The 20,827-nt window shown below is 43.4% G+C and overlaps 1 protein-coding gene across 2 annotated transcripts in view; it reads right to left on the bottom strand.

Annotated features, from left to right (window-relative positions):
- The window catches only part of COQ8A (coenzyme Q8A), a 224,570-nt gene that overhangs the window by 34,753 nt on the left and 168,990 nt on the right, over positions 1-20,827 (bottom strand). For both annotated transcript variants that reach the window (XM_030195735.1, XM_030195736.1), the window contains exons 7-9: positions 13,330-13,415; positions 12,457-12,597; positions 6,721-6,802 (exon numbers count right to left, since the gene is read on the bottom strand). In XM_030195735.1, the coding sequence (XP_030051595.1) occupies positions 6,721-6,802; positions 12,457-12,597; positions 13,330-13,415 (309 nt within the window). The remainder of the gene's footprint in view (positions 1-6,720; positions 6,803-12,456; positions 12,598-13,329; positions 13,416-20,827) is intronic.

Here is a 20,827-nt window from a genome sequence, read left to right as displayed (position 1 = left end):
GCACTGGCAAGTCAGATGCAAAGCATTAATACTACTACTACTACTATTTAGCATTTCTATAGCGCTACAAGGCTATAAGGCTAAAAGAGAATATGAAGAGAAACTTGTTGCAGAGGCTAAAACTCACAGTAACAAATTTTTCAGGTACATCAGAAGCAGAAAGCCAGCGAGGGAATCCGTGGGACCGTAAGATTACCAAGGAGCAAAAGGGGCACTCAGTGAGGATAGCGGAAAAACTGAATGAATTCTTTGCTTCTGTCTTTACAGAAGAAGATGTAAGTGATCTGCCTGTACCGTAAATGGTTTTCAAGGGTGATTATGCAGAGGAAATGAAAGAAATCTTGGTGAACCTGGAAGATGGACTGAGCCAAATTGACAACTTAAATAGTAGTAAATCACCTGGACAGGATGGCATACATCTAAGGGTACTCAAAGAAATCAAGCATGAAACTGCTGATCTGCTGTTAGTAATATGTAACCTGTCATTAAAATTGTCCATAGTACCTGAAGATTGGAGGGTGGCCAATGTAACGCTGATTTTTAAAAAGGGTTCTAGGGGTGATCCGGAAAATTATAGACCGGTAAGCCTGACATTGGTGCTGTGCAAAATAGTGGAAACTATTATAAAGAATAAAATTACAGAACATAGACAAACATGGTTTAATGGGACAGAGTCAGCATGGGTTCAGCCAAGGGAAGTCTTGCCTTATCAATTTGCTTAATTTCTTTGAAGTCATTTGTATCCCACATTTTCCCACCTATTTACACTCAATGTGGCTTACATAGTACTGGAGAGGCGTTTGCATATTCCAGTGTGAACAAATACAAAGTAATGTGGTAAGATAGAGTTCATGTGGTACAGCCACATTAGGGAATCATTCAACGGAAGGGTTGTGTTATGTCCATTTCATACATTAGGTATGTTGTGTTGCAGAGATCAGATATTTATGATGGATTGGTCGAGCGAGTACGTTTTCTCGAACAGGTAAGTTTTTAGTTTTTTTTCCGGAAATGTAGGTGGTCGAGCGTGGCTTTCAGGACTTTTGGTAATGCGTTCCACAATTGTGTGCTTATACAGTGGTGGAAATAAGTATTTGATCCCTTGCTGATTTTGTAAGTTTGCCCACTGACAAAGACATGAGCAGCCCATAATTGAAGGGTAGGTTATTGGTAACAGTGAGAGATAGCACATCACAAATTAAATCCGGAAAATCACATTGTGGAAAGTATATGAATTTATTTGCATTCTGCAGAGGGAAATAAGTATTTGATCCCCCACCAACCAGTAAGAGATCTGGCCCCTACAGACCAGGTAGATGCTCCAAATCAACTCGTTACCTGCATGACAGACAGCTGTCGGCAATGGTCACCTGTATGAAAGACACCTGTCCACAGACTCAGTGAATCAGTCAGACTCTAACCTCTACAAAATGGCCAAGAGCAAGGAGCTGTCTAAGGATGTCAGGGACAAGATCATACACCTGCACAAGGCTGGAATGGGCTACAAAACCATCAGTAAGACGCTGGGCGAGAAGGAGACAACTGTTGGTGCCATAGTAAGAAAATGGAAGAAGTACAAAATGACTGTCAATCGACAAAGATCTGGGGCTCCACGCAAAATCTCACCTCGTGGGGTATCCTTGATCATGAGGAAGGTTAGAAATCAGCCTACAACTACAAGGGGGGAACTTGTCAATGATCTCAAGGCAGCTGGGACCACTGTCACCACGAAAACCATTGGTAACACATTACGACATAACGGATTGCAATCCTGCAGTGCCCGCAAGGTCCCCCTGCTCCGGAAGGCACATGTGACGGCCCGTCTGAAGTTTGCCAGTGAACACCTGGATGATGCCGAGAGTGATTGGGAGAAGGTGCTGTGGTCAGATGAGACAAAAATTGAGCTCTTTGGCATGAACTCAACTCGCCGTGTTTGGAGGAAGAGAAATGCTGCCTATGACCCAAAGAACACCGTCCCCACTGTCAAGCATGGAGGTGGAAATGTTATGTTTTGGGGGTGTTTCTCTGCTAAGGGCACAGGACTACTTCACCGCATCAATGGGAGAATGGATGGGGCCATGTACCGTACAATTCTGAGTGACAACCTCCTTCCCTCCGCCAGGGCCTTAAAAATGGGTCGTGGCTGGGTCTTCCAGCACGACAATGACCCAAAACATACAGCCAAGGCAACAAAGGAGTGGCTCAGGAAGAAGCACATTAGGGTCATTGAGTGGCCTAGCCAGTCACCAGACCTTAATCCCATTGAAAACTTATGGAGGGAGCTGAAGCTGCGAGTTGCCAAGCGACAGCCCAGAACTCTTAATGATTTAGAGATGATCTGCAAAGAGGAGTGGACCAAAATTCCTCCTGACATGTGTGCAAACCTCATCATCAACTACAGAAGACGTCTGACCGCTGTGCTTGCCAACAAGGGTTTTGCCACCAAGTATTAGGTCTTGTTTGCCAGAGGGATTAAATACTTATTTCCCTCTGCAGAATGCAAATAAATTCATATACTTTCCACAATGTGATTTTCCAGATTTAATTTGTGATGTGCTATCTCTCACTGTTACCAATAACCTACCCTTCAATTATGGGCTGCTCATGTCTTTGTCAGTGGGCAAACTTACAAAATCAGCAAGGGATCAAATACTTATTTCCACCACTGTATAGGAGAAATTGGAAGCGTAGGTTGATTTGTATTTAAGTCCTTTGCAGCTTGGGTAGTGCAGATTTAGATATGTTCATGTAGTTTCGGATGCATTTATGGTTGGGAGGTAAATCAGGTTTGTCATGTATCCCAGGGCTTCACCATAGATAAGTTTGTGGACCAGGGTGCAGATTTTGAAAGCAATGCATTCTTTGATGGGGAGCCAGCGTGATTTATCGCATAAGGGTTTTGCGCTGTCAAATCGCGTTTTTCCGAAGATAAGCCTAGCTGCCATGTTTTGAGCAGTCTGAAGTTTCTTTAACATTTGTTCTTTGCATCCCACATCCAGCATACTATTATGCTGTTAACAAAATTGTAAGTTTTATGTTAAACTGTACCTGCTGTACACCGCCTTGGATGAATCTCTTCATAGAGGCGGTTAATAAATCTGTGGTGTGGAGGAGTGGCCTAGTGGTTAGAGCACCGGTCTTGCAATCCAGAGGTGGCCGGTTCAAATCCCACTGCTGCTCCTTGTGATCTTGCTCCATTGCCTCAGGTACAAACTTAGACTGTGAGCCCTCCTGGGACAGAGAAATATCCAGTGTACCTGAATGTAACTCACCCTGAGCTACTACTGAAAAAGGTGTGAGCAAAATCTAAATAAATAAATCTCAATAAATAAACAGTTACATTGGCTGCTAGTGAGATATAGGGTGCAGTTTAAGGTATTATCCTTGATCCATCAAACCTTATATGGTACAGCAAACCTGGTATTCTGTCCACAGTTTGTCAGTTTATTTAACAAGGAGGAAGTTGAGATCGGAGACAGCAACGCGATTACCTTTAGAAAGAGTGCATTATGCACATACCAGATCGGCTGCATTTTCTGTGGCCAGTCCATTACTGTGGAATGCTTTGACAGGGTTTCTGCATCTATGTAAGAATACAGTGCAGTTTAAATGGTTGTTAAAAACTCATCTATATTTTCAGACATTTTTAAAATGTCTGACAATCACAGACTATGTTCAGTCACAATTTTATAACTGAAGGCAGAGCAATGTAGCAGTATGGTAAATGGGCTGGTGCTGCTATGGTGTTTAGTAGTGTTAAGACTCTGTTAGGTTTAATATTTTGGAAGAACAGTGAAGCAGTAACACAACATATAGTTTTATGTGAGGTGTGATAAATGAATGACAATGGTATAGAGGGCAATGTCTTGAAGTGGTTCAGAGGCTTTCTCACCATGAGATCCTATATGGTTAAGATGAATGGTACTTTCTCTGATAAATTGTCAGCAATAGCTGGCATCTCTCAAGGGTCTCCTCTTTCCCCCGTCTTATTTAATGTTCTTATGTCTTCACTGGGTGCTGAATTAGAACATGCAGGATTTCGAACATTTATTTACGCTGATGACTTTACTGTGCTAATTTCAACTCCTTCTGATCTGAAATTAGGTCAAGTATTGAGATCTGTATCTCCTTGATTGCATCTTGGATGGCTAACATCAGTTCAAAATTGAATAGTGAGCAAATAACACTTCTTTTAACTGGGGCTATAGATGATTCAATTGTTGTAAATAATATACCTTAACAACTAGAATCCTCATTAAAGATTCTGGATATTATATTAGATCAAAAATTAATAGAATTACAGATAAACTATCTTGAAAGGAGTTAAAATCTCAGAAGAATTTGTAAATATTTTAGTTAGGATTGATTTAGGTTAATAGCACAGGTACCAATATTGTCAAAATTGGACTACTGTAATATCTATTTGGGCTGTCCTAAGCATTTATTAAGAAAATATACATACTGTTCAAAATACTGCTCTCCGATTGATCTGCTCACTGAACAAGTTTGAGAGAACTACACCTTGGTACATGCAATTCCATTAGTTAACGGTGGAGGCCAGGATTGATTTCAAATTATATTGCTTCACACTTAAAGTCATTCATGGACTGGCCCCACCCTACATATAACAATTTCTTCCATTCTAAATTCGGAACTTGTATCCAATTAAAAATAATGTTTCCATCTTTTAAGGGTATCAACTCTAAGAGAGATTTTGTATGCTGTTCTCTTATTGTGCGGCTATGCTATGGAACTTACTGCCCATGTCTGTGGTTGAAATGCATAATTATGCTGGTTTTTGCAAATCGATAAAGACTATTCTGTTTCCAAAATACATTGTTTCCAGATAAAAGTTCAGTCTTATTGAAATTGTTAGTCCCGCTGATTTACATTGATTATATCCTTCATATTCCAGCATTTATGGTTTCTGGTCTTTATCTTTCTGTAATTCGCTTTGAACATGTATTGGTGTAGGCAGAATATGTTATAGATAACGTAACGTTATGTTGATTATGCATGTTTTATGTTTGTAACCCACCTAGGATTTTAATAAACAAACCAACCAATAGCAGAGTACTATACCGTAAGGAGTAAGGGTCAAGAGGAGACCTCTGAAAAATAAGGGTTCTACTGATCCTGGAAGTGGAGCAGAGGAGTAAAGGATAACTTCAGGAGATGAATGTAAGAAGACTGGGGGATTCAAGAGAAGTATTCTGGTGCCTTTGATCTACCTCCAAGGAAGAAAGAGTAAAGAAAGAGAAGTAAGAACAACAGGGTCCTCAGCATAGGAAGAAAATACCAGTAAAAGATGAAGCAGGATTTCTCTATACCCAAGGGTTGAGGACGAACAAGAAAAGATGCAGTGTACTTTTAATATCCTGCATGTTTCTAAGTTCTCGCTGATTTTGACCACGTAAGGACTTGGTAAAATTTAGTGGTTATGGACTGAATTTTTGGAAGTGGAAGTAAGCAGTTGAGTGAGTGATCCCAGGGGCCAACAGCCTCCCAGCCCAAACTGATCCTGTTCCTGAACTCTGTGAGCCCTAAGGACAGATCCAAGTAGAAAAATGCTTCTTCCCAGCAAGTATGCACCTCAGATCTTCCCAAAGAGAAGTCTGAGCTTGTTGAAGAACCACAGAATCCAAAAGCTGCAAAGATAAACCTCTTCAGTTAAATTGTTGAGAGAGATTTGTTTTAGTGTTTATATTTTTTTATTGAAAAATATTTAATAGTACAACACAATCATCAGGAATTATCAGCAGGAGGTACAAGTAACAACTAGAATTCAAAATCAAATAAAATAAAAAAAGATCATACTGTAAATCCTAGTTCACATTAATGGAAAGTCAGAGGAAATCAAAGAAACTAGCAAGAAAATAAAGGAGAATCAATTTCCTCCAAACCTATAAAGCCTGAACAAACACTGACCTAATCTTTAACTCATGTCCTCTAGCAAAATTTCAAAGTTCAACCTCATTTATCTTGTGTTCATTCAAGAGAATGCAGAAAGAAACTTAGGAGATCAAGGGTAGTGCTGTTCTCAGAAAGGGCTGCACAGGTCAGAATTTTACATTCGTTTTGAGCTCTGGGAGAGTTGTTTCATCCCAGCAACACCAGATGACATCACCCACTTTTGTGCTTGATACAATCCTGCTTCTTTATGGAGAAAAAAAAACATTATGCTTCATTCACAGCCTGAATTTCATCTGCTTAGGTTGCTGTTTGCATCTTTGATCCTCTGAGCACAAGCAGGGATGCATTTTCTCATAGAATAGCCTCCCAAGATAAGGTTAGCTGGCAAAAAAAAAATAGTACTGGAATTCAAGAAAAGCACGGGGCAAACACAGTGACCCCTCAGAAGTAGGTGACCAAGTATAAAGCTGGAGGCCATGCAGCATCTGCTATTCCAGTATGCAGGGAAAATGAGCAGACTGGATGGATCTGCAACCTTTGTCTTTTGACATGTCTGTGTTATGTTGTTACAGCACCCTTTCCACCCATTGTAAAACTAGAAACTCTTAGGACAGGTATTCCTTTGTCCAATGTATTCATACAACCTATGTAAAAAAAAACAACCCAAAGACTCTTTTTACCACTTCAGACTTGAGTTCTATGTATTAAGGGAGTAGCTAAGATAAAGACCAAGCAGTAAGCCCTGGTGACTACTACTACTTATTTCTATAGCGCTGCCACCTTTGATGATGTTATTGGGATACTGACCTTCTGGAAGTGCATTGCTCATGTTCAAGACTGTCATTAGATTGTTCACATCACTGTTGATGCTCTGGGCCACACCAGGATACTACACCAGAGGGAGAAGAGATAAAAGACAAGAAATGCACACAATATTAAATGAACCCAGAATTTTAAGACAACAAAACTGAAAACGTTTTTCTAAGGCCAACTCAGCGGCAAGAGCTGTGCACCATCATGCGTGATGTGGCTGGGTTTGCTTTCTAGGCAAGCTGAAACTGGATATATTGCAGATACAGTGTCTACCTCCCCTGGGGTAAGGAAAGAGTCTCCACCATCACCTAATGTCACTTGTTAGATGCCAGACTCGAGAAGTCACAGTTAGTAGTCCCTGGGCTGATGCCTGTTTCTGTGATGGCTGAACTTAGTTGGGAGAAGCATATAAAATAGAGGGGAGTGGAAATGTGGACAGAGAACTTACAGAATGAGCCCAACAGAAGCCAGGTCCAACAAAGCTAACAGCCCAAAGGAGCAAATTGTGTTAGAAAAGACTCTTGAAACTCTGTGGCATTCAGAGTTGTCTCAGATTAACAGTAAATGGCACGGTAACAGAACACTGAAAGCACATTGGAATTAATGTTTCAAGATAAAGTTTATAGCGAAAGTTTAACCCTGCCCTGATACTCTCACCATGATACTCTCATATACTACTAGCCTTTACCAACCTGGGTCAAGTATGAAAGAAACTACTTAGGCTTGTCTTGAACGCACTTGTAAGACAGGCAACATCCATCTATATAGTGGAGTTAGAAAGGTACAGAGAAGGGCAACAAAAATGATTAAGTGGATGGGATGACTTTCCTATGAGGAAAGGCTAAAGAGGCTGGGGCTCTTCAGCTTGGAGAAGAGACGGCTGAGGGGAGATATGATAGAGGTCTGTAAAATACTGAGTGGGGTGGAACAGGTAGATGTGAATCGCTTGTTTACTCTTTCCAAAAAGACTAGGACTAGGGGGCCTGCAATGAAGCTACTACCGGTAAGTACTACATTTAAAACAAAGCAGAGAAAATGTTTTTCACTCAATGTGTAATTAAACTCTGGAATTTGTTGCCAAAGAATGTGGTAAAAGCAGTTAGCTCGGCAGGGTTTAAAAAAGGTTTGCCCAGCGAAGTTAGCTACAGGTTTTAGATAGTGAATAGGTCAATTTCCCTGGGCTATTGGAGATATGCAGCTGCCTGGAAGGGGGGTGGACAAAGGGGGGAGGGAGGTTACAGGGGGGAGGAATATTAGAGGGGTAAGGAAGGGCAGAAGGGGGGTTGCGGGGAGGGATATAGAGGTATGGATAAAAGAGAAACAGCTGGGAGTAGGGAGGGAGGAAGCTAAAGAGAAAAGTGATGGCTACCTCTATGTTATGATTACAAGTTGTTCATTTGTTTCCTGATGTATCTTGAACATAGCGTATGAATATTGTATTGTCTGTGATAGGTCATCAATAAAATTGTTTAAAACTAAAAAGGTTTGGATGATTTAAGTCCATAAGCCATTAGTAAGATGGACTTGGGAAAATCCACTGCTTATATCTAGGATAAGCAGCATAAAATCTGTTTTACTCTTTTGGGATCTTGTCGGGTACTTGTGACCTGGATTGGCCACTGTTGGAAACAGGATACTGGGCTTGATGGACCTTTGGTCTGTCCCAGTATGGCAATGCTTATGTTATTATCTCTTTCCACAAGAAACACCAAGGAAAGGGCAGCTTACATTCAGTCAGTCTGCTGAGTACTAGGTCTGAATGAGATGTCCATCCCTCAGAGGATGTGACAAACTGCAAAATTGGGGCATGGTGGAAATGCTTATTAATGACTCCTAGCCAGACTTCACTTTATAAGCAAAGGTCATAGCTGCTCCAAAAACCAGCAGGGAAAGAAAAGAGGCTGAATGTTACTCTAAAGGGCTCAGTTTCAATACTGCACTAGAAATGCAGCCATATAGGTTAACTGAAATATTTCATCTTTTTATCTAATGTACTTATTTTTTTATAATATAATATTATATTAAGTCTGTGGTTCTCAACCAGTGTGTCACCTAAAAACTTTGACAGCAAGCTTGTGCTTTATTTATTGACCATATGTTGCAGTTTGGGGAGAACTGAGAACCAGGAAGTCAGGTACTTCAAATCTCCTTAAGTCCATACTTCTGCAACCAGATGTAACTGGAAATATAGCAAGCTTCTACTCCACCCCTCTCCCTCCCCACCCCATCAGTCACCACCATTGCACCTGTATTTCTCTTGTATCGTTGTTAGCAGCAATGAAAAGATACACAGGGGTTTTTGTTTCTTTGTTCAGCTCTAATTGCAGTGTTCAGTGTATCACACACGTGAATATTTTCGTTCAGGTTGAGAACTGCTGTATTTATTTACATAAAGGTAGATATATTTATTTATTTTTCAAGAATACTAGGTCAGTGCAGATACATTCTACAAAGGGATGGGCAACTACCACCAAAAGCCAACATTTATATTTGATGGAATCAAGAAAGAACCTACCATGTACTTTTTGTGGCAATGGAGATCTTTGGGTTGACCAATCAGCTTATTTTCGAAAGAGAAAGACGCCCATATTTCGACCCAAATCGGGAGATAGGCGTCTTTCTCCCGTGGGCGCCCAAATTGGTATAATCGAAAACCGATTTTGGGCGTCTTCAACTGCACTCTGTCGCGGAAACGGCCAAAGTTGACGGGGGCGTGTCAGAGGCGTGGTGAAGGCGGGACTGGGGCGTGGTTATCGGCCGAACAGAAATGGGCGGCTTTCGCCGATAATGGAAAAGAAATAGCCATTTTTAGCGAGAATTTAGGTCACTTTTTTTGGACCCTTTTTTTTCCACGAAGTCCCAAAAAAAGTGCCCTAAATGACCAGATGACCACCAGAGGGAATCGGGGATGACCTCCCCTGACTCCCCCAGTGGTCACTAACCCCCTCCCACCAAAAAAAAACAAAAACTTTAAAAACGTTTTTTCCCAGCCTGTATGCCATCCTCAAATGTCATACCCAGCTCCATCACAGCAGTATGCAGGTCCCTGGAGCAGTTGTTAGTGGGTGCAGTGGGCTTCAGGCAGGCAGACCCAGGCCCTGCTGAGCCCTCCAAAACCCCCCAAAACCCACTATACCCACATGTAGGTGCCCTCCTTCACCCCTTAGGGCTATGGTAATGGTGTAGACTTGTGGGCAGTGGGTTTTGGGGGGATTTGGGGGGCTCAGCACACAAGGGAAGGGTGCTATGCACCTGGGAGCTCTTTTACTGTTTTTTTGTTAATTTGTAAAAGCGCCCCCTAGGGTGCCCGGTTGGTGTCCTGGCACGTGAGGGGGACCAGTGCACTACGAATCCTGGCCCCTCCCACGACCCAATGCCTTTGAGTTGTTTGTTTTTGAGCTGGGCACCTTCGTTTTCCATTATCGCTGAAAAACGAAACCGCCCAGCTCAAATCCGCACAAATCCAATGCATTTGGCTAGCACAAACCGTATTATCGGAAAAAAGATGGGCGGCCATTTTTTTCAAAAATATGGTTTGTCCCGCCCCTTCACGTACCCATTCTTGGAGATAGACGCCCATGGAGATGGGCGTTCGCATTCGATTATGCCCCTCCATATGTCCTATAGGGTATTGGAGTATTATACAGCTTGACTTATTTGAGTGGATTTTTTGGTGGAGAGAGGTGACACTGACTTCTTTGCACCAGTGAGAGAGGGGGCTGGGATGTGATCCCTCAGATTTGCTTTCATTCGCTGTGACACTTGCCATGTATATTGCAATTTGGATGTCCAGTACAGTCCATTGGTTTATAGGTGATATTAAAACCCAGTAAAAATTAAGGATGGTTAGTAGATATTTTTATTCCTGTTGGAAAAATTGTAGCGAAAAAGGGAAATCTCTTCAAGAGTAAGCTAATGGAAACACTACTAAAGCGGAGGATTGTGAGATTTCTCGAACTGAATAGAATGCAGGACCCGAGGCAGCATGGCTTCACTAGTGGCAAGTCATTTCAGACGAATCTGACTGACTTCGTCGACTGGGTGACCAAACAGTTGGACGTGGGAGGGGCGCTTGATGTGGTGTACTTGGATTTCAGCCAAGCCTTTGAAACGGTTTCGCATAGGTGACTGATAAATAAATTGAGTGCCCTCGGTATGGGACCTAGAGTAACTGACTGGGTTAAAAATTGGTTGAATGGAAGGAGACAGAGGGTAGTGGTAAATGGAACTTGCTCTGAAGAAAAGGATGTTGTCCGTGGAGTACCACAGGGATCGGTCCTGGGGCCAGCTCTTTTTAACATCTTTGTAAGCGATATTGTGGAAGGGCTGTCTGGTAAGGTTTGTCTCTTTGCGGATGATACTAAACTCTGCAACAGGGTGGACACCCTGGAGGATGTGAATGACATGAGGAAGGATCTAGCAAAGTTGGAGGAATGGACCGATATTTGGCAACTAAGATTTAATCCCAAAAAATGCAAGGCCATGCATTTGGGTCGCAAGAATCCGAGGGAACAGTACAGTATAGGGGGTGAAGTGCTTCAGTGTACAAAGGAAGAGCGAGATTTGGGGGTGATTGTGTCTGATGACCTTAAAGCTTCCAAACAGGTAGAAAAAGCGATGGTCAAAGCCAGAAGGATGCTTGGATGCATAAAAAGAGGGATGACCAGCAGGAAAAAGGAGGTGATAGTGCTGTTGTATAAGTCTCTGGTGAGGCCCCATTTGGAGTACTGCGTGCAGTTCTGGAGACCGCACCTAAGGAAAGATATAAACAGGATGGAGTCGGTCCAGAAGGTGGCTACGAAATTAGTAAGCGGTCTTGAATACAAAAAATATAGGAACAGGCTTATGAACCTCAACATGTATATGCAGGAAGAAAGGAGACATGATAGAGAGGTTCAAATATCTCAAGGGCATTAATGTACAGGAAGAGAGCCTTTTTCAACTGAAGGAGAGCTCTGGAACGAGGGGGCATACGATGAAGTTAATAGGGAATAGGCTTAGGAGTAATCTAAGAAAGTATTATTTCACAGAAAGGGTGGTGGAGGCATGGAATGGCCTCGCGGTGGAGGTGGTGGAGGTGGTTGAGGACTGTTCCAGAATTTAAAAAGGCATGGGATAAGCATGTGGGATTGCTTAGGAAAAGGAAGAGTTAGGGGTTACAGAGGATGGGCAGACTGGATGGGTCATATGGCCTTTATCTGCCATCATGTTTCTATTTGTACTAGAAATGTCCTATAATTCAGATGATCTGGTCACAAGTTCTATCATGGATGTATAACATAACAGGATGTAAATTCCAGCTGATCCAAAAGCAATTCTGTTAAGTGTTCCCCCATGAGGTAAGTTCTATTTAGATCTAAGAAGGGAATGCCATTCATAAATTATATTGGTGGCTGCAAAGAGGCTTATCACACAGATTTGTATTAATCCTTGAATCAAATTTTAAGGGAGGACTTACACTTATATATGACATGACACATATGGTGGAAATCATTTCTAAATTGGGGCAAGTGGCGATTGAGGAGTCAAACAAGGAAAGCCGAATGTGACTTATTTGGATATGAAATTTCAGAATACTTGAGTACAATACTTCATTTCACGTTATGATATTTGAGAACAAGAATTCAATTCAAATAAAATTGTACTGAAGAAAATTGCCCCATGTTTTAAAACAGGTTTGAATGAACCTCTCAGCAACACATGCTTGAATTGTAAACCCAAAGAACTCACCTGAATCTTCATGGCAACTTCCCTCCCATCCTTCAGCCGGGCCAGGTGGACCTGCCCTATAGAAGCTGCAGCAAAGGGCCGCTCTTCAAAAAAATCTAGCTTCTCTCTCCAGTTCGGACCAAGGTCACTGTTTAAAGTTTTCTGCAAGAACAGATCAAAAACAAGAGCTGTGTTAAAAAAAAAAAAAATCCATATCTGGCTAAACACATAAACCACAAGGTTTATCAGACAAGTCTATTGAAGTGAACAATTAAGCTCTAAGTACAGAGCACTTAGGATCACTGCAGATTAGTTTTGAAAATTTACCAATGCAGCATTAAAGTTAATTACACCTACTGCTTTGTTTTTGGAGATTTTTAAAAGTAAAAAAAAAAAAAACTAAAAAAATAAGGTTAAAGTCCTGCATATTTTACAATTATGGCTGAAATTTACAGTTAGGGCAGCTAGCAAAGGCAGGTGTGACGAACACCTAATCTAGACGTCAGACAACTTTGTATTTGGTTGATAAGTTGAAGTTGGTGGCTTTCGAAAAACAGTACTTGCTGCTCTGCTGATAAAGCCTGGTGGCAAAGTAGCAGCTCAGAATGACCAATAGATGTGACCATGCACTGTGGTATAAGCTTGGATAAAATAGCTACAGTTCATGACTGAGTGAGCAGTGCTGGAATGTTACTGTATTCACCAAGAGTGTATTTAGATGTTTAGTTACGTGTGAAGGTATCTCTAAAGAGAATACCCATTTAGCTCAGGGGAATCAACAAAGACATTTGCCCTGTCCTACCCTTGCTCGTGGATTCAGGAAGTGGGTCAACAAAGACATAGCACCTCTGCCCTACTCTCCCCTCTCTAATGGATTCAGGTTCCACTTCTTACCATCATCTGTTTTATCGGCATGAAGTCGGCGCTCTGACGTACACGGTCAAAGATCTTCTGTAACTGTGGGTTGATGAAGGCATCATCTAGGTGGAAGAAACAAGTTCATTTACAACTAGAGACAGAATTTATCCTCACACAATGAGTCATTTTTCTTACCTTTGTTGTCCGGTGATTTTATTTTTCTAATCATCTTATTCCCTGTCTCTGGTTCTGTTCCTCTGTCTGTGCTCTGAACTCTATTTTCAGGGCCTCTTCTCTCCTCCTCTCTTCTTCACTTCTTCCACTATAACATCTATCACATTCAACTTTCTGCCATTTTTCTTCCTCCTTATATCTGTCTTGTTTCTATCCCTTCCCTTCCCCTTCACCCATGGGCACCATCTCCTCTCTCCTTCTGTCTCTCCTCCCCTCACATGCATGGGCACCATCTCCTCTGGTCTCTCCTCCCACCCCGTAGGCACCATCTGCTCTCTTCTCTCTAGCGTCCAACTCCCGTAGCAAGAAACAAGAAGTTTCATCAGAGAAGGTGGGTCGCTAGAGAGGGAAGGCTGTGGTTACAAAGAGAAGTAGAGCAGCATGTGCTTAATGCTGCTGTGTATACAAGTCAAGTTTGGAGGGTGGCGGCCAGGCGGGATGAGATGCCAGAGAGCAGGGTTGCCGGAAAGAAAAGACCCCAGTGTACGGTGGCGGGTAGGAAAGAACAAGCTGGAGGAGCACCGGGAAGGGAGGGGGCAGCGGTACGAGAGAGTAGCATGATGCGATTAATCAAGTTTAAATTACCGCAAGTCAAAAGTATTGATGCGATTAATCGCGTTAAAACACACTGAATGAACAGCCCTAATATATATATATAATGTTTGTGATGTGATTTTTTTTTTTTATTCCTACGGACTTTTAACCTCTTTTTTACATAACAAAAGGGAGTTTTATATTGTCTGCAGCATGTTCCGATTCCAATGACATCATTTGTGTCATTGTAGCGCATCTAATATGGCCACTGGAACATATAAAAAATTGTTTTAGCATTTTTCAAGTATTTTTTCCAGCGTTTTCAGTTACATTTAAATTTTAGTGATTGTAGGTTGGCAGATCATGCTGCCTCAGATTTCATCATCAGTTCTGCATGTTATTCTTTTTTGTAAATTGATCTTGTGCTCTTCACAATGAACTTAAAGAACCATGTTTTTTTTTTTAAAATAAAGAAAGACTTTTGGCACCCCAAATCCACATTTGATTGCTGAATCCAAATTTATTATAAGAACTGTACTTCTATTTGAGGCTTTAAAATAGGTTTTATTTTTAGCTTGACCTTTGCTGGAGGCATATAAACCAGCAGTTTCCTTTATATGTCAGATTCTTCAATTCATGTACAGAGAAGTGCGGCTACTATAACTGTTGAGCGCAGTAACCTTGAGTACTTGATCATCTTTTGCTAAAGGGTTGATTTTAAATACCAAAAAGCTCCTCCCCCCTTTTATATGTATATATATTTTTTTATATACGTGTATTTATTCATTTACAGACTTGTCAATTGATTTTTACCCTTAGGGGAAGGTGTTTTGTTTTTTTTTGCTTGTATTACTACACAAAACAATGATGCATATTTGTCTGTATCATCACACAGTACAATTATGTGTATATATTTTATATATGTCACAACATATACCTACAAATAGCAAGACAGTTTTTGCTTATCACAGTTTTGTTGTATCTATATGTTTCACTAGAGATTCATTTTCTTGCCTCTTTTATGCATAGTCATTTGCATTATTAATTTATCATATAGACCACTTTATATGCCTGAAGTTGATATCTCTTGAAAGTACAATATGACCACACGAGGCGTTTTGGCTTGGTGCTCTGTTTAATTGCTTTATGACATTTGTTTGGACTACATGAAGGTCTCTTTTTGGCACCTGACCTCATCATCTACTCCATGCCTCTATTATCTGCATTATTCCCTTGGTTCATTCTCTTGATTTTTTAAATAGGTTTTATACTGCATATATCAGGTATAACTATTTATACCTGATATATGCACATCTGGGTATATTTCTCCTTGCATTAATACTCTCAATTGTTGTGATTATCTCTCGTTTAGTTTATTTATTGCATTTGTATCCCACATTTTCGCATCTCTTTGCAGGCTCAATGTGGCTTACAATATATCATGAGTAGTGGAAGTATATAAGAAAATAGACATTTAGTATTGCAAAAAGATCTTGGGTAAACATGATAATGATAAAGCATGATGATAGTATAACAACAAATATCGTACGGCAGTTCTGGATATATGTGTAGGAGTTCACATCTGTTGATCTTTGTGGTATGCCTTGTTAAAGAGATGGGTCTTTTCAATAGTTTGCGGAAGTTAGTTAGTTCATAGATCATTTTTAAGTTACGCGGCAGCGTGTTCCAGAATTGTGTGCTCAAGTAGGAAAAGGTTGATGCATGCATTAGTTTATACTTTAGACCTTTGCAGTTGGGGAAGTGAAGATTAAGGAATGTGTGAGATGTTTTTTTTAGCGTTCCTAGTTAGCTTTTTAACCAATTTATATACCTTAGCCTTGAAAGCTGTTAATATACCATTTTCCTAAGTTTATCTCCTTTTATTATTTAAATCACATATGGAGTTAAGCCTTTATATATTTATACATTCACATCTCAGTAAGGCTATTTCTTTTATATAGGTGTGTCTAAGATTTACACTCATTCATTCATATACTTATTGTTTTATTATTTGTTGTTTAGATTTGTTTTTGGACTCCTGATGCAGTCAGTATAGTAAAAACACGGCCCATGTCGAGTCCTCTAAGCAGCTATGTGTGCGCTCCTATGTCATTTATATGACCTGCTGGCAATAAGGAATCCCTCCTTTGAAGACACCATTGGCTGCACAGTGGTTTCTTTGGTCACCTCCACTGTTTAGTTTCCTGTGTTTTGAGTTGTGGAGATTTGTCTCTTTTTTTGTTTTCTTTCTCAAAATTAGACCATATTGGAATATCTGGTCCAGCCTTGTCATGTTTTTTGGGGTTTTTGAAAAGTTGAGCTTACTCAATCAGGATGGTGCAAAAACTGTCTGATTTTTGGTACACTGAATGTGGGGTTCCATAGGGATCCCCTTCTTTCCCCTATTCTTTTTAATGTTTTTTTATTTTGGCTAGTGTTCTTCAAGATTTAGGTCTGTCATTACATCTACACCACAGATGATATCCAAATTTTGTACCCAGTATCGTCTTCTATATCAGCTACTTTCATTTTATGAATGTCTGCTTTGGATGAATGATCATTTGCTCAAACTGAATGTAAACAAGACAGCCATGCTGTGGGTTGGTGGGAAAAGGCTCCCCTCCCCTCCACCAGATGACTGTGTTATTCTGGATGGCATTTCAATTTTCCTTCAGTCTAAAATACGTAGCTTTGGTGTGTCGATGGATTCTGATCTGGAGGCTAATTCTCGGGTTCATCAGGTAATGTCTACTGTATTTGGTTTTCTGAAGATGGAAGGGTTATCTTTGAAAGCAAATCAAAAAGCGAATGCTACATACCTGTAGAAGGTATTCTCCGAGGACAGCAGGCTGATTGTTCTCACTGATGGGTGACGTCCACGGCAGCCCCTCCAATCGGAAACTTCACTAGCAAAGTCCTTTGCTAGCCCTCGCGCGCCCGCGCGCACCGCGCATGCGCGGCCGTCTTCCCGCCCGAAACCGGCTCGAGCCGGCCAGTCCAGTATGTAGCAAGACAATACACTTCAAGGGAAGACACAACTCCAAAGGGGAGGCGGGCGGGTTTGTGAGAACAATCAGCCTGCTGTCCTCGGAGAATACCTTCTACAGGTATGTAGCATTCGCTTTCTCCGAGGACAAGCAGGCTGCTTGTTCTCACTGATGGGGTATCCCTAGCCCCCAGGCTCACTCAAAACAACAACATTGGTCAATTGGGCCTCGCAACGGCGAGGACATAACTGAGATTGACCTAAAAAATTTACCAACTAACTGAGAGTGTAGCCTGGAACAGAACAAACAGGGCCCTCGGGGGGTGGAGTTGGATCCTAAAGCCCAAACAGGTTCTGAAGAACTGACTGCCCGAACCGACTGTCACGTCGGGTATCCTGCTGCAGACAGTAATGAGATGTGAATGTGTGGACAGATGACCACGTCGCAGCTTTGCAAATTTCCTCCATGGTGGCTGACTTCAAGTGGGCTACCGACGCTGCCATGGCTCTAACATTATGAGCCGTGACATGACCCTCAAGAGCCAGCCCAGCCTGGGCGTAAGTGAAGGAAATGCAATCTGCTAGCCAATTGGATATGGTGCGTTTCCCTACAGCCACTCCCCTCTTGTTGGGATCAAAAGAAACAAACAATTGGGCGGACTGTCTGTGGGGCTGTGTCCGCTCCAGATAGAAGGCCAATGCTCTCTTGCAGTCCAATGTGTGCAGCTGACGTTCAGCAGGGCAGGAATGAGGACGGGGAAAGAATGTTGGCAAGACAATTGACTGGTTCAGATGGAACTCCGACACAACCTTTGGCAGAAACTTAGGGTGAGTGCGGAGGACTACTCTGTTGTGATGAAATTTGGTGTAAGGGGCCTGGGCTACCAGGGCCTGAAGCTCACTGACTCTACGAGCCGAGGTAACTGCCACCAAGAAAATGACCTTCCAGGTCAAGTACTTCGGATGGCAGGAATTCAGTGGCTCGAAAGGAGGTTTCATCAGCTGGGTGAGAACGACATTGAGATCCCATGACACTGTAGGAGGCTTGACAGGGGGCTTTGACAAAAGCAAACCTCTCATGAAGCGAACAACTAAAGGCTGTCCTGAGATCGGCTTACCTTCCACTTGGTAATGGTATGCACTGATTGCACTAAGGTGAACCCTTACGGAGTTGGTCTTCAGACCAGACTCAGACAAGTGGAGAAGGTATTCAAGCAGGGTCTGTGTAGGACAAGAGCGAGGATCTAGGGCCTTGCTGTCACACCAGACGGCAAACCTCCTCCAATGAAAGAAGTAACTTCTCTTAGTGGAGTCTTTCCTGGAAGCAAGCAAGATGCGGGAGACACCCTCTGGCAGACCCAAAGAGGCAAAGTCTACGCCCTCAACATCCAGGCCGTGAGAGCCAGGGACTGGAGGTTGGGATGCAGAAGAGCCCCTTCGTCCTGCGTGATGAGGGTCGGAAAACACTCCAATCTCCACGGTTCTTCGGAGGATAACTCCAGAAGAAGAGGGAACCAGATCTGACGCGGCCAAAAGGGAGCAATCAGAATCATGGTGCCTCGGTCTTGCTTGAGTTTCAACAAAGTCTTCCCCACCAGAGGAATGGGAGGATAAGCATACAGCAGACCTTCCCCCCAATCCAGGAGGAAGGCATCCGACGCCAGTCTGCCGTGGGCCTGAAGCCTGGAACAGAACTGAGGGACCTTGTGGTTCACTTGAGATGCGAAGAGATCCACCAGGGGGGTGCCCCACGCCTGGAAGATCTGTCGCACCACACGGGAATTGAGCGACCACTCGTGAGGTTGCATAATCCTGCTCAACCTGTCGGCCAGACTGTTGTTTACGCCTGCCAGATATGTGGCTTGGAGCACCATGCCTTGACGGCGAGCCCAGAGCCACATGCTGACGGCTTCCTGACACAGGGGGCGAGATCCGGTGCCCCCCTGCTTGTTGACATAGTACATGGCAACCTGATTGTCTGTCTGAATTTGGATAATTTGGTGGGACAGCCGATCTCTGAAAGCCTTCAGAGCGTTCCAGATCGCTCGCAACTCCAGAAGATTGATCTGTAGATCGCTTTCTTGGAGGGACCACCTTCCTTGGGTGTGAAGCCCATCGACATGAGCTCCCCATCCCAGGAGAGACGCATCCGTGGTCAGCACTTTTTGAGGCTGAGGAATTTGGAAGGGACGTCCCAGAGTCAAATTGGAGCAAATCGTCCACCAATACAGGGATTCGAGAAAACTCGTGGACAGGTGGATCACGTCCTCTAGACCCCCGGCGGCCTGATACCACTGGGAGGCTAGGGTCCATTGAGCAGATCTCATGTGAAGGCGGGCCATGGGAGTCACATGAACTGTGGAAGCCATGTGGCCCAGCAATCTCAACATCTGCCGAGCTGTGATCTGCTGGGACGCTCGCACCCGCGAGACGAGGGACAACAAGTTGTTGGCCCTCGCCTCTGGGAGATAGGCGCGAGCCGTCCGAGAATCCAGCAGGGCTCCGATGAATTCGAGTTTCTGCACTGGGAGAAGATGGGACTTTGGGTAATTTATCACAAACCCCAGTAGCTCCAGGAGGCGAATAGTCATCTGCATGGACTGCAGGGCTCCTGCCTCGGATGTGTTCTTCACCAGCCAATCGTCGAGATATGGGAACACGTGCACCCCCAGCCTGCGAAGCGCCGCTGCTACCACAGCTAGGCACTTTGTGAACACCCTGGGCGCAGAGGCGAGCCCAAAGGGTAGCACACAGTACTGGAAGTGGCGTGCGCCCAGCTGAAATCGCAGATACTGTCTGTGAGCTGGCAGTATCGGGATGTGTGTGTAGGCATCCTTCAAGTCCAGAGAGCATAGCCAATCGTTTTGCTGAATCATGGGGAGAAGGGTGCCCAGGGAAAGCATCCTGAACTTTTCTTTTACGAGATATTTGTTCAGGGCCCTTAGGTCTAGGATGGGACGCATCCCCCCTGTTTTCTTTTCCACAAGGAAGTACCTGGAATAGAACCCCAGCCCTTCTTGCCCGGATGGCACGGGCTCGACCGCATTGGCGCTGAGAAGGGCGGAGAGTTCCTCTGCAAGTACCTGCTTGTGCTGGAAGCTGTAGGACTGAGCTCCCGGTGGACAATTTGGAGGTTGAGAGGCCAAATTGAGGGTGTATCCTTGCCGGACTATTTGGAGAACCCACTGATCGGAGGTTATAAGAGGCCACCTTTGGTGAAAAGCTTTCAACCTCCCTCCGACAGGCAGGTCGCCCGGCACTGACACTTGGATGTCGGCTATGCTCTGCTGGAGCCAGTCAAAAGCTCGCCCCTTGCTTTTGCTGGGGAGCCGCGGGGCCTTGCTGATTCGCACGCTGCTGACGAGAGCGAGCGCGCTGGGGCTTAGCCTGGGCCGCAGGCTGTCGGGAAGGAGGATTGTACCTACGCTTGCCAGAAGTATAGGGAACAGTCTTCCTTCCCCCGAAAAATCGTCTACCTGTAGAGGTAGAAGCTGAAGGCTGCCGGCGGGCGAACTTGTCGAATGCGGTGTCCCGCTGGTGGAGAGACTCTACCACCTGCTCGACTTTTTCGCCAAAAATGTTATCCGCACGGCAAGGCAAGTCCGTAATCCGCTGCTGGACTCTATTCTCCAGGTCGGCGGCACGCAGCCATGAGAGCCTGCGCATCACCACACCTTGAGCAGCGGCCCTGGACGCAACATCAAAAGTGTCATAAACTCCTCTGGCCAGGAATTTTCTGCACGCCTTCAGCTGCCTGACCACCTCCTGAAAAGGCTTGGC

Source organism: Microcaecilia unicolor, chromosome 3, assembly GCF_901765095.1.
Source record: "Microcaecilia unicolor chromosome 3, aMicUni1.1, whole genome shotgun sequence".
Taxonomy (NCBI): Eukaryota; Metazoa; Chordata; class Amphibia; order Gymnophiona; family Siphonopidae; genus Microcaecilia; species Microcaecilia unicolor.
This window is presented reverse-complemented; position numbering and strand designations above follow the sequence as displayed.